The sequence below is a fragment of the Oncorhynchus clarkii genome, chromosome 21, assembly GCF_045791955.1.
Source record: "Oncorhynchus clarkii lewisi isolate Uvic-CL-2024 chromosome 21, UVic_Ocla_1.0, whole genome shotgun sequence".
Classification (NCBI taxonomy): domain Eukaryota; kingdom Metazoa; phylum Chordata; class Actinopteri; order Salmoniformes; family Salmonidae; genus Oncorhynchus; species Oncorhynchus clarkii.
The window spans coordinates 50,402,478-50,429,136 of NC_092167.1; the positions used below are offsets into that span (position 1 = coordinate 50,402,478).

Here is a 26,659-nt window from a genome sequence, read left to right on the forward strand (position 1 = left end):
CTCTATCGCTAATTAGTCAATAATACACACAGACAGACAGACAGACAGACAGACAGACAGACAGACAGACAGACAGACAGACAGACAGACAGACAGACAGACAGACAGACAGACAGACAGACAGACAGACAGACAGACAGACAGACAGACAGATAGATAGATAGATAGATAGATAGATAGATAGATAGATAGATAGATAGATAGATAGATAGATAGATAGATAGATAGATAGATAGATAGATAGATAGATAGATAGTGTTGGACTGGTAACCGAAAGGTTGCGGGTTTGAATACCCGAGTTGATAAGGTGTAAAATCTGTCGCTGTGCCCTTAACCATGATTAACTACTGTGGCTGTGCCCTTAACCATGATTAACTACTGTGGCTGTGCCCTTAACCATGATTAACTACTGTGGCTGTGCCCTTAACCATGATTAACTACTGTGGCTGTGCCCTTAACCATGATTAACTACTGTGGCTGTGCCCTTAACCATGATTAACTACTGTGGCTGTGTCCTTAACCATGATTAACTACTGTGGCTGTGCCCTTAACCATGATTAACTACTGTGGCTGTGCCCTTAACCATGATTAACTACTGTGGCTGTGCCCTTAACCATGATTAACTACTGTGGCTGTGCCCTTAACCATGATTAACTACTGTGGCTGTGCCCTTAACCATGATTAACTACTGTGGCTGTGCCCTGTAAAACAACCCACTGGTCCTACAGTGTCAGAACACCCCTTGACATTTTCCACATTTTGTTGTGTTACAGCCCAAATTTAAAATGGATTAAATTGACATTTTGTGACACTGGCCTACACACAATACCCCATAATGTCAAAGTGGAATTATGTTTTTTTTATTTATTTTTATTTTTACAAATTAATAAAACATTAAAAGTTCAGGAGTAAAAATGTGCTTAACAAGTCACACATAATAAGGTGCATGGACTCACTCTGAGTTTAACATGATTTTTTAAATAACAACATCATCTCTGTTCCCCACACACATAGAGTGAGAGGAAGTGGAGACGAAGGAAACCGCTCAGGGATTTTCACCACGAGGCCAATGGTGACTGTAAAACAGTTACAGAGTTTAATGGCTGTGGCTGTACCTGCCAAGAAGTTCCATTTCGTTTCGTTGTTTTTTTCTTCATCATATCATAAGGAACTTGTACAAAATACACTCTATGACACTGTTAAGAAGCATTATAACCATCCTGTGTTAACATGAGGAATGGGCGTGATCAGAAAATGGTTGATTGCCAGTCACCTGATAGATTCTGTTCTCATTCAGTCCCACAACACAGTAGAAGTCTCATTCAAATTTCTATAGATGGTTAACATCCAGTGGAACCGCTAGGCAGTGCAACATCATTAATATCTCATTTCATTGGGAACTGGGGTGAATAAAGATTAAGAAGAAGTTAAGAAGCATTATAACCATCATCATACAGGAAACGAAGGGTCGAACACACCCCCATCGGGTCGAGAGCTTCGTGTTCCTCGGTGTCCACATCACTAAGGACCTATCATGGTCCGAACATACCAAAACAGACTGCTGAACATCTTCTATCCCCCCCAGCCATAAGACTACTGAACATCTTCTACCCCAAGCCATCAGACTACTGAACATCTTCTACCCCCCCCCAGCCATCAGACTACTGAACATCTTCTACCCCCCAGCCATCAGACTACTGAACATCTTCTACCCCCCAGCCATCAGACTACTGAACATCTTCTATCCCCCCAGCCATCAGACTACTGAACATCTTCTACCCCCCAGCCATCAGACTACTGAACATCTTCTATCCCCCCAGACATCAGACTACTGAACATCTTCTACCCCCCAGCCAGTACAGCCTGGTCACCCGTGAGACAAGTCAGTATTTGACGTCCATCCATGTCTGAGGACGTCAGGAGATGACGTGGAAACCGGCCACTGGGGGCAACAGTGAGCACTAGTAGGTTTTGGTTTAGGATGTAAGCAGTTGGAAACCGGCCACTAGGGGCAACAGTGAGCACTAGTAGGATTTGGTTTAGGATGTAAGCAGTTGCAAACCGGCCACTAGGGGCAACAGTTAGCACTAGTAGTTTTTGGTTTTGGATGTAAGCAGTTGCCTCTGGTGCATGTTGGAATCCAGCAATAGGAAGCTGCTTTGATAGTTTTGTTTTAAGCCTATCCCTTAACGATTCTGACTTACCCAAACTTAACCCAAACTTATCCCTAACTTAAAAATGTGTAGTTAAATCCTATCCCAAACCCTAACGATCCTGACTTAACCCAAACTTAACCCTAACTTAACCCTAACTTTACCCTAACTTAACCCAAACTTAACCCTAACTTAACCCTAACTTTACACAAACTTTACACAAACTTAACCCTAACTTAACCCTAACTTAACCCTAACTTAACCCTAACTTAACCCAAACTTAACCCAAACTTTACCCTAACTTAACCCTAACTTAACCCTAACTTTACCCTAACTTAACCCTACCTTAAAACTGTGTAGTTAATGCCTTAACCTAACCTTAACCATGTCTGGAAGAACTTTGACATTTGAAACACGGATGAACGTCTAACTCTGAGACTGTGAGAGCCACATACTATCTACCCATTTACACTGTCAATGAAACATGCCTGGAATTTAAATGTCTCACATTTGGCACGCTCAAAACACACACACACACACACACACACACACACACACACACACACACACACACACACACACACACACACACGTAGTTGTGATAAGTGCTCAATTTATCATTGTTCCTTCCGAACCGTCATTCCAAACTCAGGAGATCAGGACAATGACTCACAGATTAGGTCAGCACACACACACACACAATCAATTAATGGGCCTGATGTAGCTCTTCTAATCAGGATGAAGAGACTGAAGAGAGGGAGGGAGACAGAGAGGGAGGGAGGGAGACTGAGTGGGGGGGGGGGAGACAGGGAGGGAGGGAGACAGAGAGGGGGAGGGAGAATGAGAGAGAGAGGGGAGAATAAAAAGAGAGGGAGGGAGAATGAGAGGGCGAGGGAGAATTAGAGGGGGAGAGAGAGGGAGAGACAATGGGAGAGAGGGAGAGAGAATGAGAGAGAGGTGGGAGGGAGAATGAGAGAGGGAGAATGAGAGAGAGGAGGGAGGGAGAATGAAGAGATAGGGAGGGAGAATGAGAGAGGGAGGGAGGGAGGGAGAATGAGAGGGAGTGAGGGAGATGGGGATGGAGGGAGACTGAGAGAGGGAGGAATCATGAGAGAGGGGGAGGGAGAATGAGAGAGGGAGGGAGAATAAAAAGAGAAGGAGGGAGAATGAGAGAGGTAGGGAGAATGAGAGAAGGAGGGAGAATGAGAGAGGTAGGGAGAATGAGAGAAGGAGGGAGAATGAAGAGTGCGAGAGGGAGAGAGAATATGAGAGTGGGGGAGGGAGAATGAGAGCGAGGGTAGGAGAATGAGAGAGAGTAGGGAGGGAGAATGAGAGAGGGAGGGAGAATGAAGAGAGGGTAGGAGAATGAGAGAGAGGGAGGGATAATGAGAGAGAGGAGGGAGGGAGAATGAGAGAGGGAGGGAGAATGAGACAGAGAGGGAGAATGATTTGAAGAGAGCGAGTGGGAGAAAGAATGGGAGAGAGGAGGGAGGGAGAATGAGAGAGAGGGAGGGAGAATGAGAGGGCGAGGGAGAATTAGAGGGGGAGAAAGAGGGAGAGACAATGGGAGAGAGGGAGAGAGAATGAGAGAGAGGAGGGAGGGAGAATGAGAGAGGGAGAATGAGAGAGAGGAGGGAGGGAGAATGAAGAGAAAGGGATGAAGAATGAGAGAGGGAGGGAGGGAGAATGAGAGGGAGTGAGGGAGATGGGGATGGAGGGAGACTGAGAGAGGGAGGAATCATGAGAGAGGGGGAGGGAGAATGAGAGAGGGAGGGAGAATAAAAAGAGAAGGAGGGAGAATGAGAGAGGTAGGGAGAATGAGAGAGGGAGGGAGAATGAAGAGAGCGAAAGGGAGAGAGAATGGAGAGTGGGGGAGGGAGAATGAGAGGGAGGAAGGGAGAATGAGAGCGAGGGTAGGAGAATGAGAGAGAGTAGGGAGGGAGAATGGGAGAGAGGAGGGAGGGAGAATGAGAAAGAGAGGGAGAATGATTTGAAGAGAGCGAGAGGGAGAGAGAATGGGAGAGAGAACGAGAGAGAGGTGGGAGGGAGAATGAGAGAGAGGAGGGAGGGAGAATGAGAGAGAGAGGGAGGGAGAATGAGAGAGAGGGAGGGAGAATGAGAGAGAGAGAGGAAGGGAGAATGAGACAGAGAGGGAGAATGATTTGAAGAGAGAGTAGGGAGAGAGAATGGGAGAGAGGAGGGAGGGAGAATGAGAGAGAGGAGGGAGGGAGAATGAGAGAGAGAGAGGGAGGGAGAACGAGAGAGAGAGAGGGAGGGAGAATGAGAGAGAGGAAGGGAGAATGAGAGAGAGAGAGGGAGGGAGAATGAGAGAGGGAGGGAGGAAGAATGAGAGAGAGGAAGGGAGAATGAGAGAGAGAGAGAGAGAGAGAGGGAGAGAGAATGAGAGAGGGAGGGAGGAAGAATGAGAGAGAGGTGGGAGGGAGAATGAGAGAAAAAGGGACGGAAAATGAGAGGGAGGGAGGGAGAATGAGAGAGAGGGAGGGAGAATGAGAGAGAGGAAGGGAGGGAGAATGAGAGAGAGAGAGAGAGGGAGGGAGAATGAGAGAGGGAGGGAGAATGAGAGATGGTGAGGGAGAATGATTTGGAGTAGAGAGAGAGAGAGGTAGAGAGAAAGAGATATAAAGCGAGGGGGAGAGAGAGAGAGAGAGAGAGAGAGAGAGAGAGAGAGAGAGAGAGAGAGAGGGGGGGGGGGGTACATCTGCATTGCTGAACTAGTCAGCAGACCAGACTGGGGTCGTTTCCTGTTTTATCAGCACATTGGAGAGAGCGTTCTGTACCGTACTCCACACACAGTCTGTGCAGACAAACACTGATCTCAGTACCGTACTCCACACACAGTCTGTGCAGACAGACACTGATCTCAGTACCGTACTCCACACAGTCTGTGCAGACAGACACTGATCTCAGGCTCATTGCCTTTTCATTACGGTCCACATTTTGGTTACATGTGCTTTTCTTGAAAGAATACAAGTGTTGTCTATCAGAGTGTTAATTCAACCCAGTCCAGATATCTATAGTATGTGTTAATTCAACCCAGTCCAGATATCTATCAGAGTGTTAATTCACCCCAGTCCAGATATCTATAGTATGTTTTAATTCACCCCAGTCCAGATATCTATAGTATGTGTTAATTCAACCCAGTCCAGATATCTATAGTATGTGTTAATTCAACCCAGTCCAGATATCTATCAGAGTGTTAATTCACCCCAGTCCAGATATCTATAGTATGTGTTAATTCAACCCAGTCCAGATATCTATAGTATGTGTTAATTCAACCCAGTCCAGATATCTATTAGAGTGTTAATTCAACCCAGTCCAGATATCTATCAGAGTGTTAATTCAACCCAGTCCAGATATCTATAGTATGTGTTAATTCACCCCAGTCCAGATATCTATCAGAGTGTTAATTCACCCCAGTCCAGATATCTATAGTATGTGTTAATTCACCCCAATCCAGATATCTATAGTATGTGTTAATTCAACCCAGTCCAGATATCTATAGTATGTGTTAATTCACCCCAGTCCAGATATCTATAGTATGTGTTAATTCAACCCAGTCCAGATATCTATAGTATGTGTTAATTCACCCCAGTCCAGATATCTATAGTATGTGTTAATTCAACCCAGTCCAGATATCTATAGTATGTGTTAATTCACCCCAGTCCAGATATCTATAGTATGTGTTAATTCAACCCAGTCCAGATATCTATAGTATGTGTTAATTCACCCCAGTCCAGATATCTATAGTATGTGTTAATTCAACCCAGTCCAGATATCTATAGTATGTGTTAATTCAACCCAGTCCAGATATCTATAGTATGTGTTAATTCAACCCAGTCCAGATATCTATAGTATGTGTTAATTCACCCCAGTCCAGATATCTATAGTATGTGTTAATTCACCCCAGTCCAGATATCTATAGTATGTGTTAATTCACCCCAGTCCAGATATCTATAGTATGTGTTAATTCAACCCAGTCCAGATATCTATAGTATGTGTTAATTCAACCCAGTCCAGATATCTATAGTATGTGTTAATTCACCCCAGTCCAGATATCTATAGTATGTGTTAATTCACCCCAGTCCAGATATCTATAGTATGTGTTAATTCACCCCAGTCCAGATATCTATAGTATGTGTTAATTCAACCCAGTCCAGATATCTATAGTATGTGTTAATTCACCCCAGTCCAGATATCTATAGTATGTGTTAATTCAACCCAGTCCAGATATCTATAGTATGTGTTCATTCACCCCAGTCCAGATATCTATAGTATGTGTTAATTCAACCCAGTCCAGATATCTATAGTATGTGTTAATTCAACCCAGTCCAGATATCTATAGTATGTGTTAATTCAACCCAGTCCAGATATCTATAGTATGTGTTAATTCACCCCAGTCCAGATATCTATAGTATGTGTTAATTCACCCCAGTCCAGATATCTATAGTATGTGTTAATTCAACCCAGTCCAGATATCTATAGTATGTGTTAATTCAACCCAGTCCAGATATCTATAATATGTGTTAATTCACCCCAGTCCAGATATCTATAGTATGTGTTAATTCACCCCAGTCCAGATATCTATAGTATGTGTTAATTCACCCCAGTCCAGATATCTATAATATGTGTTAATTCACCCCAGTCCAGATATCTATAGTATGTGTTAATTCACCCCAGTCCAGATATCTATAGTATGTGTTAATTCAACCCAGTCCAGATATCTATAGTATGTGTTAATTCACCCCAGTCCAGATATCTATAATATGTACTTTATTTGTTCACCACTGCAGAACAAGGTCTGCTTGTCCAGATTAGTATTTTCTTTAGCCAGCTCCTGTTTTCTGCTTAGCCAGCTCTTTCATAATTAACGAGATGTTAATGCCCGATGTTCTACCCGATGCAGAACCAGATCTGGCAACCCAAGGCTAGGATCTCAATCACATCTGCAATAACGAGCCACTGTTCACCACTGCAGAACCAGATCTGGCAACCCAAGGCTAGGATCTCAATCACATCTGCAATAACGAGCCACTGTTCACCACTGCAGAACCAGATCTGGCAACCCAAGGCTAGGATCTCAATCACATCTGCAATAACGAGCCACTGTTCACCACTGCAGAACCAGATCTGGCAACCCAAGGCTAGGATCTCAATCACATCTGCAATAACGAGCCACTGTTCACCACTGCAGAACCAGATCTGGCAACCCAAGGCTAGGATCTCAATCACATCTGCAATAACGAGCCACTGTTCACCACTGCAGAACCAGATCTGGCAACCCAAGGCTAGGATCTCAATCACATCTGCAATAACGAGCCACTGTTCACCACTGCAGAACCAGATCTGGCAACCCAAGGCTAGGATCTCAATCACATCTGCAATAACGAGCCACTGTTCACCACTGCAGAACCAGATCTGGCAACCCAAGGCTAGGATCTCAATCACATCTGCAATAACGAGCCACTGTTCACCACTGCAGAACCAGATCTGGCAACCCAAGGCTAGGATCTCAATCACATCTGCAATAACGAGCCACTGTTCACCACTGCAGAACCAGATCTGGCAACCCAAGGCTAGGATCTCAATCACATCTGCAATAACGAGCCACTGCAGAACTACGCTAACCCAGATGTTTTGAGAGTCTGTGTGCTATTTTGATGTTGAGTTATATGCATTAAATGTGTTCCCTCCATCTCTCTCTCCCTCTCTCTCTCCCTCTCTCCTTCTCTCTCTCTCTCTCTCTCTCTCTCTCGCTCTCTCTCCCTCTCTCTCTCTCTCTCTCTGTCTCCCTCTCTCTCTCTCTATATATATATATCCCCCTTCTCTCCCTCTAAATGTATTCCCTCCATCTCTCTCTCCCTCTCCCCTTATCTCCCCCCCCCCCCCCCCCCCCCCCCTCCTCTCTCTCTCTCTCTTAGAGCCAGGCCAGAAGAATCCAATGGCTCAGTTGTATTATAAGAAAGTGAGCTACTCTCCGTACCAAGACAGAATCCCACTGCAGATTGTACGGGCGGAGGTGGATCTCTCTGCTGAGGAGAGGGCCTACCTCACTGCCGTTGAGAAAGGTAATAAAACACATTCACATTGTTGTTACCTCACAAAACATGGTATGCGAAAATATAGACCGTAAACCTTTAAATAAACGCAGCGTCTCCAATAGACGCCTTTCCTGTTTAATAACTGGGCAATGGCACACATTTCAGCAAACAAACACGGCAGGGCAAAATTAACTGTTTAAGAATTTACCATGAATTACCATAAATTGTTTACGAGTTATAATGTTTTATCTGTCACATGAAATAATTCAGTAATGACAACAACAACAAAAACCATGGTAATCATCCATTTTTATCGCAAGTAAGAAATGTCTGCTAGCCATTTGCTGCCAACAGCTGAGAACTGCTAGCCATTTGCTGCTAACAGCTGAGAACTGCTAGCCATTTGCTGCTAACAGCTGAGAACTGCTAGCCATTTGCTGCTAACAGCTGAGAACTGCTAGCCATTTGCTGCTAACAGCTGAGAACTGCTAGCCATTTGCTGCTAACAGCTGAGAACTGCTAGCCATATGCTGCTAACAGCTGAGAACTGCTAGCCATATGCTGCTAACAGCTGAGAACTGCTAGCTTACTGGCAAACACAAAAACTAGAAGTGGAGGTGTACGACAGCATGAACCTTAGCCCTAAACTACGCAAAATATATACAAAAGGTAGACTATATATACAAAAGTATGTGGACACCCCTTCAAATTAGTCGATTCGTCTGTTTCAGCCACACCCCTGGCTGACAAGAGTCTAAAATTGAGCCATGCAATCTCCATAGACAAACATTGACAGTAGAATGGCTCATACTGAAGAACTCAGTGACTTTCAACGTGGCACCGTCACATGATACCACCTTTCCAACAAGTGAGTTCGTCAAATTTCTGCCCTTCTAGAGCTGTTCCTGTCAACCATAAGCTCTGGTACTGTGAAGTGGAAATGTCCGTTGGACTGCCAGATTGCATTGGCACTATGCCCCAACTGTAAAGTTTGGTGGATGAGGAATAATGGCCTGGGGCTGTTTTACATGGTTCGGGCCCCTTAGTTCCAGCGAAGGGAAATCTAAATGCTACAACATACAAAGACATTCTAGAAGATTCTGTGCTTCCAACTTTGTGGCAACAATTTGGGGAAGGCCGTTTCCTGTTTCGGCATGACAATGCCCCCGTGCACAAAGCGAGGTCCATATAGAAATGGTTTGTCAAGATTGGTGTGGATGAACCTGACTGGCCTGCTTAGAGCCCTGACCTCAACCCCATCAAACACCTTTTGGGATGAATTGGAACCCCGACTGTGAGTCAGGCCTAATCGCCCAACATCAGCGCCTGACCTCACTAATGCTTTTGAGGCTGAATGGAACCAAGTTCTCCAAAGCAATGTTCCAACATCTAGTGGAAAGCCTTCCCAGAAGAGTGGAGGCTGTTATAGCAACAATGTTCCTACATCTAGTGGAAAGCCTTCCCAGAAGAGTGGAGGCTGTTATAGCAGCAATGTTCCAACATCTAGTGGAACGCCTTCCCAGAAGAGTGGAGGCTGTTATAGCAGCAATGTTCCTACATCTAGTGGAAAGCCTTCCCAGAAGAGTGGAGGCTGTTATTGCAGCAAAGGGGGGGACCAACTCCATATTAATGCCCATGATTTTGGAATGAGATGTTGGATGAGCAGGTGTCCACATACCTTTGGCCATGTAGTGTATCTCTCTCCTCCCTCTGTCCCCCTGTCCCCTAACCCTACCCTACCGTCCCCTAACCCTACCCTACTGTCCCCTAACCCTACCCCTCTGTCCCCTAACAATACCCTACTGTCCCCTAACCCTACCCTACTGTCCCCTAACCCTACCCTATTGTCCCCTAACCCTACCCTACTGTCCCATAACCCTACCCTACTGTCTCCTAACCCTACCCTACCGTCCCCTAACTCTACCCTACTGTCCCCTAACCCTACCCCTCTGTCCCCTAACCCTACCCTACTGTCCCCTAACCCTACCCTACTGTCCCCTAACCCTACCCTACCCTACCGTCCCCTAACCCTACCCTACTGTCCCCTAACCCTACCCCTCTGTCCCCTAACAATACCCTACTGTCCCCTAACCCTACCCTACTGTCCCCTAACCCTACCCTATTGTCCCCTAACCCTACCCTACTGTCCCCTAACCCTACCCTACTGTCCCCTAACCCTACCCCTCTGTCCCATAACCCTACCCTACTGTCCCCTAACCCTACCCTACTGTCCCCTAACCCTACCCTACTGTCCCCTAACCCTACCCTACTGTCCCCTAACCCTACCCTACTGTCCCCTAACCCTACCCCTCTGTCCCCTAACCCTACCCTACTGTCCCCTAATCCTACACCTCTGTCCCCTAACCCTACCCTACTGTCCCCTAACCCTACCCTACTGTCCCCTAACCCTACCCTACTGTCTCCTAACCCTACCCTACTGTCTCCAGGGGACTATGTTGATATGAAACATGGTCTGTCCCCTAACCCTACACCTCTGTCTCCAGGGGACTATGTTGGCGTGAAGCATGCGTTGCGTGAGGTGGAGGTATACTACAACATGGATGTGAACTGTCTGGACCCTCTGGGGCGGAGCGCGCTGCTCATCGCTATCGAGAACGAGAACCTGGAGGTGATGGAACTACTTCTGGACCACGGGGTTGCCACGGGAGACGCCCTGCTCTACGCCATACGGAAAGAGGTGGTGGGGGCCGTGGAGTTGCTGCTGTCTCATAGGAGACCTGGTGGAGAGAAACAGGTAGGGACTGTGGAGGTGCTGCTGTCTCATAGGAGACCTGATGGAGAGAAACAGGTAGGGACTGTGGAGGTGCTGCTGTCTCAATAGGATACCTAGTGGAGAGAAACAGGTAGGGACTTTGGAGGTGCTGCTGTCTCATAGGAGACCTGGTGGAGAGAAACAGGTAGGGACTGTGGAGGTGCTGCTGTCTCATAGGAGACCTGATGGAGAGAAACAGGTAGGGACTGTGGAGGTGCTGCTGTCTCATAGGAGACCTGGTGGAGAGAAACAGGTAGGGACTGTGGAGGTGCTGCTGTCTCAATAGGAGACCTGGTGGAGAGAAACAGGTAGGGACTGTGGAGGTGCTGCTGTCTCATAGGAGACCTGATGGAGAGAAACAGGTAGGGACTGTGCAGGTGCTGCTGTCTCATAGGAGACCTAGTGGAGAGAAACAGGTAGGGACTGTGGAGGTGCTGCTGTCTCATAGGAGACCTAGTGGAGAGACACAGGTAGGGACTGTGGAGGTGCTGCTGTCTCATAGGAGACCTGGTGGAGAGAAACAGGTAGGGACTGTGGAGGTGCTGCTGTCTCAATAGGAGACCTGGTGGAGAGAAACAGGTAGGGACTGTGGAGTTGCTGCTGTCTCATAGGAGACCTAGTGGAGAGAAACAGGTAGGGACTGTGGAGGTGCTTCTGTCTCATAGGAGACCTGGTGGAGAGAAACAGGTAGGGACTGTGGAGGTGCTGCTGTCTCAATAGGAGACCTGGTGGAGAGAAACAGGTAGGGACTGTGTAGGTGCTGCTGTCTCATAGGAGACCTAGTGGAGAGAAACAGGTAGGGACTGTGGAGGTGCTGCTGTCTCATAGGAGACCTGGTGGAGAGAAACAGGTAGGGACTGTGGAGGTGCTGCTGTCTCATAGGAGACCTGGTGGAGAGAAACAGGTAGGGACTGTGAAGGTGCTGCTGTCTCATAGGAGACCTGGTGGACAGAAACAGGCAGGGTCTGTGGAGGTGCTGCTGTCTCATAGGAGACCTGGTGGAGAGAAACAGGTAGGGACTGTGGAGGTGCTGCTGTCTCATAGGAGACCTGGTGGAGAGAAACAGGTAGGGACTGTGGAGGTGCTGCTGTCTCAATAGGAGACCTGGTGTGTGTGTGTGTGTGTGTGTGTGTGTGTGTGTGTGTGTGTGTGTGTGTGTGTGTGTGTGTGTGTGTGTGTGTGTGTGTGTGTGTGTGTGTGTGTGTGTGTGTGTGTGTGTGTGTGAGAGAGAGAGAATCGCAGTGTAAGTGAATGTAATTGAATGTTTAAGGGATTATACATTCACTATATAGTGATACCAATAATCCACTATACCAATAACCCACTCTCTGTCACTCTCTACTGTCTTTCATTTTCAACCCCACTCTCTCCTCTGCAAGGTCCTTTCTCAGGTCTTTTGTTTGGTCTTTTCCTCCTCTCTTACTCTCTCCTCTCCCTCCTCTCTTCCTCTCTCCTCTCCCTCCTCTCTTCCACTCTCCTCTCCCTCCTCTCTTCCTCTCTCCTCTCCCTCCTCTCTTCCTCTCTCCTCTCCCTCCTCTCTTCCACTCTCCTCTCCCTCCTCTCTTCCTCTCTCCTCTCCCTCCTCTCTTCCTCTCTCCTCTCCCTCCTCTCTTCCTCTCTCCTCTCTCCTCTCTTCCTCTCTCCTCTCCCTCCTCTCTTCCTCTCTCCTCTCCCTCCTCTCTTCCTCTCTCCTCTCCCTCCTCTCTTCCTCTCTCCTCTCCCTCCTCTCTTCCACTCTCCTCTCCCTCCTCTCTTCCTCTCTCCTCTCTCCTCTCTTCCTCTCTCCTCTCCCTCCTCTCTTCCTCTCTCCTCTCCCTCCTCTCTTCCTCTCTCCTCTCCCTCCTCTCTTCCTCTCTCCTCTCCCTCCTCTCTTCCTCTCTCCTCTCCCTCCTCTCTTCCACTCTCCTCTCCCTCCTCTCTTCCTCTCTCCTCTCTCCTCTCTTCCTCTCTCCTCTCCCTCCTCTCTTCCTCTCTCCTCTCCCTCCTCTCTTCCTCTCTCCTCTCCCTCCTCTCTTCCTCTCTCCTCTCCCTCCTCTCTTCCTCTCTCCTCTCCCTCCTCTCTTCCTCTCTCCTCTCCCTCCTCTCTTCCTCCCAGGTCCCATCCCTGATGATGGACAGTCAGTTCTCAGAGTTTACTCCAGACATAACTCCAGTCATCCTGGCAGCTCACACCAACAACTATGAGATCATTAAACTACTGGTCCAGAGAAAAGTCACAATTCCCAGACCCCACCAGATACGATGTGACTGTGTCGAGTGTGCCTCCAGCTCAGAGGTGTGATGGGAATTATTGTAAAATATAAGTGTTTTTTACTTTTACATACCTTTTTGTAATGATAATGTTTATTGTTTCCTTTCACGATATAACAACAACGCAATTCAATTACATTTGGCAACACACACACACACACACACACACACACACACACACACACAACCACACACACACACACACACACACACACACACACACACACACACACACACAAACACGCTCTGCCATGCCACAACCCCACTCCAAAACTGACCAAATAAAAAACATTATTCATTAACTCACACACAACACCCCACAATGACAATGCGAAAACAACTCTTTGTTTCTTGGGACCCGTGTAATGCTTTGTAGGTTAGCGGAAAAACTTGAAATCAGCCCTTGTCTTAACAGGAAGCCAGTGTAGGGAGGCTAGCACTGGGGTAATATGATCAAATGTTTTGGTTCTAGTCAAGATTCTAGAAGTCGTGTTTAGCACTAACTGAAGTTTATTTAGTGCTTTATCCGGCCGGGTAGCCGGAAAGTAGAGTATTGCAGTAGTCTAATCTAGAAGAGACAAAAGCATGGATACATTTTTCTGCATCATTTTTGGACAGAAAGTTTCAGATTTTTGCAATGTTACGTAGATGGAAAAAAGCTGTCCTTGAAACAGTCTTGATATGTTCGTCAAAAGAGAAATCAGGGTCCAGAGTAACGCCGAGGTCCTTCACAGTTTTATTTGAGACGTCAGTACTACCATCAAGATTAATTGTCAGATTCAACAGAAGATCTCTTTGTTTCTTGGGACCTAGAACTAGTATCTCTGTTTTGTCCGAGTTTAAAAGTAGAAAGTTTGCAGCCAACCACTTCCTTATGTCTGAAACACATGCTTCTAGCGAGGGCAGTTTTGGGGCTTCACCGTGTTTCATCAAAATGTACAGCTGTGTGTCGTCCGCATAGCAGTGAAAGTTAACATTATGTTTTCGGATGACATCACCAAGAGGTAAAATATACAATGAAAACAATAGTGGTCCTAAAATGGAGCCTTGAGGAACACCGAAATGTACAGTTGATTTGTCAGAGGACAAACCATTCTCAGAGACAAACTGATATTTTCTGGGTCAAGATTTGTTTTTTTCAAAATAAACTTTATTGGTGGAAAGGGAGCCATTATTTATGTTCAACATAGGAGGGCCAAGCACAGGAAGCAGCTCTTTCAGATGTTTAGTTGGAATAGGGTCCAGTATGCAGCTTGAAGGTTTAGAGGCCATGACTATTTTCATCATTGTGTCAAGAGATATAGTACTAAAACACTTGAGCGTCTCTCTTGATCCTTCGTCCTGGCAGTGTTGTGCAGACTCAGGACAACTGAGCTTTGGAGAAATACGCTGTCACGCCCTGACCTTAGAGAGCCGTTTTATTTCTCTATTTGGTTAGGTCAGGGTGTGATTTGGGTGGGTGTTCTATGTTTTCTATTTCTTTGTTCCCAATCAGAGGCAGCTGTCTATCGTTGTCTCTGATTTGGAATCATACTTAGGCAGCCTTTTTTCCCACCTAATGTTGTGGATAATTATTTATTTTCTGTGTGTGTTTGTGTGCGGTCGGTTTCTGTTTACCAGTTTTGTTGTGAAGGTTTCACTTCATTAAAGATGTGGAACTACATACACGCTGCTCCTTGGCTCATCAATGAGAGTTTGAAGACAGTGAGCGTGACATACGCAGATTTAAAGAAGGAGTCTGTCATTTGCTTTCTAATAATCATGATCTTTTCGTTGCTTTTTAGTTAGCTTTGCGACAATATAAAAAATATATTTGGGATTGTTCTTATATTAAATTTTAATCTCCTCAATTAAGTTGGAAAAATAGGATGATCGAGCAGCAGTGAGGGCTCTTCGATACTGCACGGTACTGTCTTTCCAAGCTAGTCGGAAGACTTCCAGTTTGGTGTGGCGCCATTTCCGTTCCAATTTTCTGGAAGCTTGCTTCAGAGCTCGGGTATTTTCTGTGTACCATGAGAAATGTTTTTAGTTTTTAGGGGTGTGACTGCATCTAGGGGTGTGACTGCATCTAGGGTATTACGCAAGGTTAAATTGAGTTCCTCAGTTAGGTTGTTTACTGATTTTTGTCCTCTGACGTTTTTGGGTAGGTGGAGGGAGTCTGGAAGGGCATCTAGGAATCTTTGGGTTGTCTGAGAATTTATAGTACGACTTTTGATGCTCCTTGGTTGGGGTCTGAGCAGATGATTTGTTGCGATTGCAAACGCAATAAAATGGTGGTCCGATAGTCCAGGATTATGAGGAAAAACATTAAGATCCACAACATTTAATCCACGGAACAAAACTAGGTCCAGAGTATGACCGTGGCAGTGAGTGGGTCCAGAGACATGTTGGATAAAACCCACTGAGTCGATGATGGCTCCGAAAGCCTTTTGGAGTGGGTCTGTGGACTTTTCCATGTGAATATTAAAGTCACCAAAAATGTGAATATTATCTGCCATGACTACAAGGTCCAATAGGAATTCAGGGAACTCGGTGAGGAACGCTGTATATGGCCCAGGAGGCCTGTAAACAGTAGCTATTAAAAGTGATTGAGTTGCTGATTCAAAAGACGAAAACACAGTCGGTTTTTCTTTTTGTAAATTGAAATTTGCTATCATAAATGTTAGCAACACCTCCGCCTTTGCGGGATGCACGGGGGATATGGTCACTAGTGTAACCAGGAGGTGAGGCCTCATTGTCATGCGTAGGTGTAATAGGTGGCAGGGAAGTCAGGCGCAGGAGAGTCAAATGGAGTGTAAAATGGAGTCTTTTAATAAAGTCCACGGAGTATGCTCCATAACACTAAATGTACATAAACATGGGTATGAGGACCCGACGCACACTTATACAACAATCACACTACACTGACAATAAAACAATCTCTGACAAAGACATGAGGGGAAACAGAGGGTTAAATACACAACAGGTAATGAATGGGATTGAAAACAGGTGTATGGGAAGACAAGACAAAACCAATGGAAAATGAAAAAAAGGATCAATGATGGCTAGAAGGCCGGTGACGTCGAACGCCGAGCACCGCCCGAACAAGGAGAGGCAACGACTTCGGCAGAAGTCGTGACACTCATTTAACACAGTAAATTCATCAAGCTTAAGCCATGTTTTAGTCAGGCCAATCAGATCAAGATTATGACCAGTGATTACTTCATTGACTATAACTGCCTTGGAAGTGAGGGATCTAACATTAAGTAACCCTATTTTGAGATCTGAGGTATCACGATCTCTTTCAATAATGACAGGAATGGAGGAGGTCTTTATCCTAGTGAGATTGCTAAAGCGAACACCGCCATGTTTAGTTTTGCCCAACCCAGGTCAAGGCACAGACATGGTCTCAATGTGGATAGCTGAGCTGACTACACTGACTGTGCTAGTGGCAGACTCCACTAAGCTGGCAGGCTGGCTAACAGCCTGCTGCCTGGCCTGCACCCTATTTCATTGTGGAGGTAAGGGAGATAAGAGCCCTGATATCCTCTCTTCTTGGTTGTTGAGAGTGTACACTTTTTTTTCAGTGTGTTTTATTTTCAGCCACTTCTTCCCCCACGGTGCGTTTTATTTCAGCCACATCTTCCCCACGGTGTGTTTAATTTCAGCCACATTTCAGCCACAACAACTTTTGGGAACATGCAAACACTGGAGGGGCAGACGACCCTGGTACTGGAGGGGCAGATGACCCTGGTACTGGAGGGGCAGATGACCCTGGTACTGGAGGGGCAGACGACCCTGGTACTGGAGGGGCAGATGACCCTGGTACTGGAGGGGCAGACAACTCTGGTACTGGAGGGGCAGATGACCCTGGTACTGGAGGGGCAGACGCTTTTCCTGTTTATGATTTAACAAACCTGGAAGACCAGGCACCCCTATTCCTGTAGGTGGACAGCCTTCGTCACACCAGGTCTCGCTCATCCTCTCCTCTCCTCTCTGTCCTCCCTGTAGGTGGACAGCCTTCGTCACTCCAGGTCTCGTCTGAACATCTATAAGGCGCTGGCCTCTCCCTCGCTCATCTCTCTCTCCAGTGAAGACCCCATCCTCACGGCCTTCAGACTGGGCTGGGAACTCAAAGAGCTCAGCAAGGTCTGTTTCCCCAGCAGATTAAATCACACATGAAGGGTTATATAGCCTTTATAAGTGGTTACAACCAGTGTATTACTGTTTATTCCTCTTCCTAGGTGGAGAATGAGTTTCGTCAGGAATATGAGGAGCTGTCTCAGCAGTGTAAGCTGTTTGCTAAAGACCTGTTGGACCAGGCTAGGAGCAGCAGAGAGCTGGAGACTATACTGAACCACAGAGATGACAGTGAAGAACTGGACCCTAGAGAGACCAGCCACGACCTGGCCAAACTCAAACTGGCCATCAAATACCAACACAAAGAGGTAGGACATATTATCTTCTTGTGGCTGCAGGGGCAGTATTGAGTAGCTTGGATGAAAGGTGCCCAGAGGTGCCCAGAGTAAACTGTCTGCTACTCAGGCCCAGTTGCTAATATATGCATATTATTAGTAGATTTGGATAGAAAACACTCTGAAGTTTCTAAAACTGTTTGAATGATGTCTGTGAGTATAACAGATTCGAACTTGCAACCTTTGGTTACTAGTCCAACACTCTAACCACTAGGCTACGCTGCCGCAGGTAGGTGTAAGGTAGATGTCTTTTGATGCTTGAGAATGTGTTGTTGCTTCTCAGAAAAGGGATTTGTTAGAAGTTGAGGAATATTAGATGGAGGGAAGATGAAAGGAGGAAAGGAGAAGGGTGGAGAGGGGCCCCTCGCTAGCTCTCCTCACCTCTCCCAAGCTCTCCTCTGTCTGTCTGCCTGCCTGCCTGCCTGCCTGCCTGCCTGCCTGCCTGCCTGTCTGCCTGTCTGCCTGCCTGTCTGTCTGTCTGTCTGTCTGTCTTTTTTTACCCCCCTCTCTTTAGGAAACTGTTTGTATGTAATAAAAGACACTGCCTCCCTGCCTCCATTCTCTTCTTTCTGTCTCCTCTGTCTCTTCCATCTCACTTTTGAGTCCCCATGCCACTGTACGGTCTGACAGAAAGCAGAGGGAGTCCACAGAGTGTAGTATAGTACAGGAGAGGACTTACTAGTCTGTCATTCTGTCATTACACACAGAGAGAAGGTAGAATAGGGATTTAGAAGAAGTACAAAGCTGTCTAGAAAGGGAAGGAGAGATGGGTGGAGAGATGGGGGTAGAGAGGGGGAGAGAGGGACACTAGACTGTCACTACTCAGAAGCAGATCCGGTGGCTGGAGGGTGCCAAGGACCCATTTCTCATCTTCACCGACCATCGGAACCTGGAGTACATATGGAGAGCAAGGCGGTTGAACTCACAACAAGCAAGGTGGGCCCTTTTCTTCATTCGATTTTTTGAGAGGTTCCTGTCCTGATGCACCCAACATTCCGCCCTTCCGAGTCATTGCCCCTATGCTTTGGGACGTAGAAGGCTTGGGAGAGGGAACCCGCGCCTGCTACCTGTCCTCCAGAGTGCCCCTACGTTCCCACGGGGAATTAGGGGAATTATGGATTGGCTGTTGACCTGGGCACACACATCTCTCCTCACTGGACACTCAGATATCACCCTCAATATTCAATCTATCTCCGGAAAGTACTGGTGGCCCTCCTTGGCGAAGGACATTGCTCGCTATTTCAACTCCTGCCTGTATGTGCCCTGCGGGGGAAACTCCTTCCCCTTCCCGTTCCTCAGCGGCCTTGGTCTCATCTGTCCAATTATTTTGTCACGGATCTCCCCTCTTCTGATGGTTTCACTACTATTATGGTTGTTGTGGACAGAATTTCTCAATCCTGCCGTTTTATCCCTCTCTCTGCTCTCCCTACCGCTCTTCAGGTCTCCGACCGTGGCCCCTAATTCACATCACAGGAGTGCCTTCATGGAGAAGCTTGGGGTCACGGTCAACCTCACTTCCGGGTACCGGCCTCAGTCCAAAGGGCAGGTAGAGAGGATGAACCAAGAGCTGGGGAGGTTCTTTAGGAGTCACTGCCAGGACCGGCAGGGTGAGTGGGCACGATTCCTTCCCTGGGCAGATTATGCCCAGAATTCACCGCGTCACTCCTCCACCGGGCTGATCCCCTTCCAGTGTGTCCTTGGATATCAGCCAGCCCCGACTCTGTGGACCCCGAGCTAGACCGAAGCTCCTGCAGTGGATGATTGGTTAGATGCGCAGAGGAGGTTTGGAACGATGCCCACATGAGGCTCAAGAGTGTTGTCCGCCTCCAGAAGGAACAGGCTCCTGAACACGCCACCGCAGTGAGGCTTGCGTGTTCCATCCTGGTGATCGCGTGATCGCTCTCCACCAGGAACCTCCCGCTCCACCTGCCTTGTAAGAATTTGAGCCCCCGGTTTGTTGGGGCCTTTCAAGGTCCTCTGGAGGGTCAACGAGATCACCTATAGATTACAGCTCCCCACTAACTACTAACCACTTACTATCTCATCCTCTTTTCATGTTTCCGTCATGTTTCCGTCCTCAGGCCGGATCCTGGTCCCCTGGCTTGTGCTACACCCCTCCGCCTCCCCTGGACATCGATGGGCACCATCCCAACAAGTGTTATTTAACGTTAATCTTATTTTGACACAAGCAAAGATCAAAACCGCATTCCATAGCTAGCTGACAATTCTTCGTGGCTATCTAGCTACCTAAAAGTAGTAGCTAGCCAGTTAGCCCTATTGACTTACTACAGGCTTACCAATTCACTGAACCTTCTTCCAGCCAAGACAACGACATGTCTTCTTCTCTTCCTCCTCTCTCCTCCTCCCTCCATGTCTTCTCCTCTTCCTCCTCTCCTCCATATCTTCTCCTCTTCCTCCTCTCCTTCTCCCCTTCATGTCTTCTACTCTTCCTCCTCTCCCCTCCTCCCTCCATGTCTTCTCCTCTTCCTCCTCTCCTCCATGTCTTCTCCTCTTCCTCCTCTCCTTCTCCCCTCCATGTCTTCTACTCTTCCTCCTCTCCCCTCCTCCCTCCATGTCTTCTCCTCTTCCTCCTCTCCTCCATGTCTTCTCCTCTTCCTCCTCTCCTCCTCCCCTCCATGTCTTCTACTCTTCCTCCTCTCCTCCATGTCTTCTCCTCTTCCTCATCTCCTCCTCCCCTCCATGTCTTCTCCTCTTCCTCCTCCCCTCCATGTCTTCTCCTCTTCCTCCTCTCCTTCTCCCCTCCATGTCTTCTACTCTTCCTCCTCTCCCCTCCTCCCTCCATGTCTTCTTCTCTTCCTCCTCTCCTCCATGTCTTCTCCTCTTCCACCTCTCCTTCTCCCCTTCATGTCTTCTACTCTTCCTCCTCTCCCCTCCTCCCTCCATGTCTTCTCCTCTTCCTCCTCTCCTCCATGTCTTCTCCTCTTCCTCCTCTCCTCCTCCCCTCCATGTCTTCTCCTCTTCCTCCTCTCCTCCAAGTCTTCTCCTCTTCCTCCTCTCCTCCATGTCTTCTCCTCTTCCTCCTCTCCTCCATGTCTTCCTCCTGCTGGGGAGAGAGGGAGGGAGAGAGGGAGGGAAAGAAGGAGAGATCGAGAGAGAGATCTTCTCTCCCCAGTTGCTTGTTAAGCTGTTCAGTTATCTTGCAGGAAGTGTAGTAACATCATATCTGTCTGTGATAACATTAGTACTGTGTAATGTGTAGGACTATAGGCAGTCAGGTCACCCTTGAAACAAGTCAGTGTTCAACGTCTATCCATGTCTGAGGACGTCAGGAGATGGCCACTAGGGGCAACAGTGGGTGCTGTTACCGTCAAGTAGGTTTCGGTTTTGACGGTGGCAGATTTGCGTACTCATCTGCCTCTCACAAACACGATGATGTTCTCCGTTTTGCTCTACGGCCCCCAGAAGTATATCGGGACTCGTCTGAAGGTAACCCAGACAAACTTAAGGAAGGATGGAGGTATTTATGTGGCCCAAAAAATATTGGGTTAAACTTTGCCTCTGGTTCCAAAGGTACATTTGATTCCAGCAATAGAAAGTAGTTTTTGATATTTTTGTTTGAACCCAAACCTTAAACCTTACCTTAACCATTCAGAGTTAACGCCTAACCTGAACCCTAAACACTTTTAAATTTGACGTTTGGAGCAACTTCAAAATGTCCTTTTGTCTGTAGCGTCTGAACCATTTGAGCCAATAGGAGTGTTCCTCTGTCTGTGTTCTCTTCCCCATTGGCCAGTCTGATATTTCGCTTTTTCTTTGCAACTCTGCCTAGAAGGCCAGCATCCCGGAGTCGCATCTTCACTGTTGACGTTGAGACTGGTGTTTTTAGGTACTATTTAATGAAGCTGCCAGTTGAGGATTTGTGAGGCATCTGTTTCTCAAACTAGACACTCTAATGTACTTGTCCTCTTGCTCAGTTGTGCACCGGGGCCTCCCACCCATCTTTCTATTCTGGTTAGAGCCAGTTTGCTCTGTTCTGTGAAGGGAGCAGTACACAGCGTTGTACGAGATCTTCAGTTTCTTAGCAATTACTCACATGGAATAGCCTTCATTTCTCAGAACAAGAATAGACTGACGAGATTCAGAAGAAAGTTATTTGTTTCTGGCCATTTTGAGCCTGTAATCGAACCCACAAATGCTGATGCTCCAGATACTCAACTAGTCTAAAGAAGGACAGTTTTATTGCTTCTTTAATCAGGACAACAGTTTTCAGCTGTGCTAACATAATTGCAAAGTGATTTTCTAATGATCAATTAGCCTTTTAAAATGATAAACTTGGATTAGGTAACACAACTTGCCATTGGAACACAGGAGTGGTGGTTGCTGATAATGGGCCCCTGTTTCCAGCTCCAATAGTCATTTACAAAATTATCAATGTCTACACTATATTTCTGATCAATTTGATGTTATTTTAAAGGACAAAAAATTTGCTTTTCTTTCAAAAACAAGGACATTCTTAAATGACCCCAAACTCTTGAACGGTAGTGTATATATATATATATATATATATATATATACATATATATATATATATATATATATATATATATATACAGTGGGGAGAACAAGTATTTGACACACTGCCGATTTTGCAGGTTTTCCTACTTACAAAGCATGTAGAGGTCTGTCATTTTTATCATGGGTACACTTCAACTGTGAGAGACGGAATCTAAAACAAAAATCCAGAAAATCACATTGTATGATTTTTAAGTAATTAATTTGCATTTTATTGCATGACATAAGTATTTGATTACCTACCAACCAGTAAGAATTCCGGCTCTCACAGACCTTTTAATTTTTCTTTAAAAGGCGCTCCTGTTCTCCACTCATTACCTGTATTAACTGCACCTGTCTGAACTCGTTACCTGTATAAAAGACACCTGTCCACACACTCAATCAAACAGACTCCGACCCCTCCACAATGGCCAAGACCAGACAGCTGTGTAAGGACATCAGGGATAGAATTGTAGACCTGCACAATGCTGGGATGGGCTACAGGACAATAGGCAAGCAGCTTGGTGAGAAGGAAACAACTGTTGGCGCAATTATTCGAAAATGGATGAAGTTCAAGATGACTGTCAATCACCCTCGGTCTGGGGCTCCATGCAAGATCTCACCTCGTGGGGCATCAATGATCATGAGGAAGATGAGGGATTAGCCCAGAACTACACGGCAGGACCTGGTCAATGACCTGAAGAGAGCTGGGACCACAGTCTCAAAGATAACCATTAGTAACACACTACGCCGTCATGGATTAAAATCCTGCTGCGCACGCAAGGTCCCCCTGCTCAAGCCAGCGCATGTCCAGGCCCGTCTGAAGTTTGCCAATGTCCATCTGGATGATCCAGAGGAGGAATGGGAGAAGGTCATGTGGTCTGATGAGACAAAAATAGAGCTTTTTGGTCTAAACTCCACTCGCCGTGTTTGGAGGTAGAAGAAGGATGAGTACAACACCAAGAACACCATCCCAACCGTGAAGCATGGAGGTGGAAACATCATTCTTTGGGGATGCTTTTCTGCAAAGGGGACAGTACGACTGCACCGTATTGAGGGGAGGATGGATGAGGCCATGTATCGCGAGATCTTGGCCAACAACCTCCTTCCCTCAGTACGAGCATTGAAGATGGGTCGTGGCTGGGTCTTCCAGCATGACAACGACCCGAAACACACAGCCAGGGCAACTAAGGAGTGGCTCCGTAAGTAGCATCTCAAGGTCCTGGAGTGGCCTAGCCAGTCTCCAGACCTGAACCCAATAGAACATCTTTGGAGGGAGCTGAAAGTCTGTATTGCCCAGCTACAGCCCCGAAACCTGAAGGATCTGGAGAAGGTCTGCATGGAGGAGTGGGCCAAAATCCCTGCTGCAGTGTGTGCAAACCTGGTCAAGAACTACAGGAAGCGTATGATCTCTGTAATTGCAAACAAAGGTTTCTGTACCAAATATTAACTTCTGCTTTTCTGATGTAAAATACTTATGCTTATGTCATGCAATAAAATGCAAATTAAGTACTTAAAAATCATACAATGTGATTTTCTGGATTTTTGTTTTAGATTCCGTCTCTCACAGTTGAAGTGTACCTCTGATAAGAATTACTGACCTCTCTACATGCTTTGTAAGTTGGAAAACCTGCAAAATCGGCAGTGTATCAAATACTTGTTCTCCCCAATGTATATATCCTGAGCTTCTTATATCTCCTAGATATAGGACAGACACTTCAAGACCTGTGTTTGTTTTGTCATTTATGAATGTGTTATCCGTTGTGTTTCTAGGTGCTATAGTAGTAAAGGCCAAATTCATTATTTTATCAAATAATTTTGTTATATTAAAGGGGTCCTAAAATTCTAAATCAAAGAGTTAAATGATCAATGGTTTGACCATCTTAAAAACAATTCAATGTATTAGTTTAGTATGTTTTAAGAAACATGGATGAACGTTTAATTCTGACGTGAGACTGTGAGACCTAGTTGCTATAGGTGTTTTTGTTCAAATGTCTTTAAATGTCTTTAAAGGAGAAAAATCTATAGTTGTGTCTGTGTGTGTTCATGTTGTCGAGTTCATCACATCGACGGTAGTATAAATCAAGTTTTGATAAATGTTTTGGGAATGAGTTTTAAGTCTTGACAGACAAGGCAATACAACATTAGCATATTCTACAGTGAACAACTGTAGAGGCTTTTTAATCAGTTAAAGTCCTGGGATTTACGAACGGTACTAAGGTCATGTTTTATTATGTTAGAATGGACAGATACAATCAAAGTCTCTAACAGGGGATAATTTACAACCACAGTCCCTCCCCTCTCTTTCTTTCTCTCTGGGCTTTTACTTTTACTGAGATTAAAGAAAACACTTTCAAGAAAATAGTTGTCATCTTTCTTCTTTTGTCTCAACTGTGGTACGATGGGTTCATGTCTGTCCTCTTCTTCTTCTCTCTCTGTAGTTTGTAGCCCAGCCTAACTGCCAACAGCTCCTAGCTACTCTGTGGTACGACGGGTTCATGTCTGTCCTCTTCTTCTTCTCTCTGTAGTTTGTAGCCCAGCCTACCTGCCAGCATCTCCTAGTTACTCTGTGGTACGATGGGTTCATGTCTGTCCTCTTCTTCTTCTCTCTCTGTAGTTTGTAGCCCAGCCTACCTGCCAGCATCTCCTAGTTACTCTGTGGTACGATGGGTTCATGTCTGTCCTCTTCTTCTTCTCTCTCTGTAGTTTGTAGCCCAGCCTAACTGCCAGCAGCTCCTAGCTACTCTGTGGTACGACGGGTTCATGTCTGTCCTCTTCTTCTCTCTCTGTAGTTTGTAGCCCAGCCTAACTGCCAGCAGCTCCTAGCTACTCTGTGGTACGATGGGTTCATGTCTGTCCTCTTCTTCTTCTCTCTCTGTAGTTTGTAGCCCAGCCTAACTGCCAGCAGCTCCTAGCTACTCTGTGGTATGATGGGTTCATGTCTGTCCTCTTCTTCTTCTCTCTCTGTAGTTTGTAGCCCAGCCTAACTGCCAGCAGCTCCAAGCTACTCTGTGGTACGATGGGTTCATGTCTGTCCTCTTCTTCTTCTCTCTCTGTAGTTTGTAGCCCAGCCTAACTGCCAACAGCTCCTAGCTACTCTGTGGTACGACGGGTTCATGTCTGTCCTCTTCTTCTTCTCTCTCTGTAGTTTGTAGCCCAGCCTAACTGCCAGCAGCTCCTAGCTACTCTGTGGTACGACGGGTTCATGTCTGTCCTCTTCTTCTTCTCTCTCTGTAGTTTGTAGCCCAGCCTAACTGCCAGCAGCTCCTAGCTACTCTGTGGTATGATGGGTTCATGTCTGTCCTCTTCTTCTTCTCTCTCTGTAGTTTGTAGCCCAGCCTAACTGCCAACAGCTCCTAGCTACTCTGTGGTACGACGGGTTCATGTCTGTCCTCTTCTTCTTCTCTCTCTGTAGTTTGTAGCCCAGCCTAACTGCCAGCAGCTCCTAGCTACTCTGTGGTACGACGGGTTCATGTCTGTCCTCTTCTTCTTCTCTCTCTGTAGTTTGTAGCCCAGCCTAACTGCCAGCAGCTCCTAGCTACTCTGTGGTACGATGGGTTCATGTCTGTCCTCTTCTTCTTCTCTCTCTGTAGTTTGTAGCCCAGCCTAACTGCCAGCAGCTCCTAGTTACTCTGTGGTATGATGGGTTCATGTCTGTCCTCTTCTTCTTCTCTCTCTGTAGTTTGTAGCCCAGCCTAACTGCCAGCAGCTCCTAGCTACTCTGTGGTATGATGGGTTCATGTCTGTCCTCTTCTTCTTCTCTCTCCGTAGTTTGTAGCCCAGCCTAACTGCCAGCAGCTCCTAGCTACTCTGTGGTATGATGGGTTCATGTCTGTCCTCTTCTTCTTCTCTCTCCGTAGTTTGTAGCCCAGCCTAACTGCCAGCAGCTCCTAGCTACTCTGTGGTATGATGGGTTCATGTCTGTCCTCTTCTTCTTCTCTCTCTGTAGTTTGTAGCCCAGCCTAACTGCCAGCAGCTCCTAGCTACTCTGTGGTACGACGGGTTCATGTCTGTCCTCTTCTTCTCTCTCTGTAGTTTGTAGCCCAGCCTAACTGCCAGCAGCTCCTAGCTACTCTGTGGTACGATGGGTTCATGTCTGTCCTCTTCTTCTTCTCTCTCTGTAGTTTGTAGCCCAGCCTAACTGCCAGCAGCTCCTAGCTACTCTGTGGTATGATGGGTTCATGTCTGTCCTCTTCTTCTTCTCTCTCTGTAGTTTGTAGCCCAGCCTAACTGCCAGCAGCTCCTAGCTACTCTGTGGTACGATGGGTTCATGTCTGTCCTCTTCTTCTTCTCTCTCTGTAGTTTGTAGCCCAGCCTAACTGCCAACAGCTCCTAGCTACTCTGTGGTACGACGGGTTCATGTCTGTCCTCTTCTTCTTCTCTCTCTGTAGTTTGTAGCCCAGCCTAACTGCCAGCAGCTCCTAGCTACTCTGTGGTACGACGGGTTCATGTCTGTCC

General features: G+C 46.6%; 1 protein-coding gene across 1 annotated transcript; it reads left to right on the forward strand.

Annotated features, from left to right (window-relative positions):
* The first annotated feature begins 1,923 nt into the window (after positions 1-1,923).
* Positions 1,924-24,729, forward strand: LOC139379249 (short transient receptor potential channel 5-like). Its single transcript, XM_071122046.1, has 7 exons — positions 1,924-1,954; positions 8,093-8,239; positions 10,717-10,967; positions 13,081-13,260; positions 17,226-17,363; positions 17,459-17,662; positions 24,643-24,729. Exons 1-7 carry the CDS (start codon positions 1,924-1,926, stop codon positions 24,727-24,729), a joined length of 1,038 nt encoding a protein of 345 aa, XP_070978147.1.
* The last annotated feature ends 1,930 nt before the right edge of the window (positions 24,730-26,659 follow it).

What these genes read in the sequence shown, in the direction of transcription:
- LOC139379249 (XM_071122046.1), top strand. Translation starts at nt 1,924, where the DNA reads ATGACGTGGAAACCGGCCACTGGGGGCAACA. An exon ending in ACCGGCCACTGGGGGCAACA is followed by an intron (nt 1,955 to 8,092) that starts GTGAGCACTAGT and finishes TCTCTCTCTTAG; the next exon opens with AGCCAGGCCAGAAGAATCCA. An exon ending in CCTCACTGCCGTTGAGAAAG is followed by an intron (nt 8,240 to 10,716) that starts GTAATAAAACAC and finishes CTCTGTCTCCAG; the next exon opens with GGGACTATGTTGGCGTGAAG.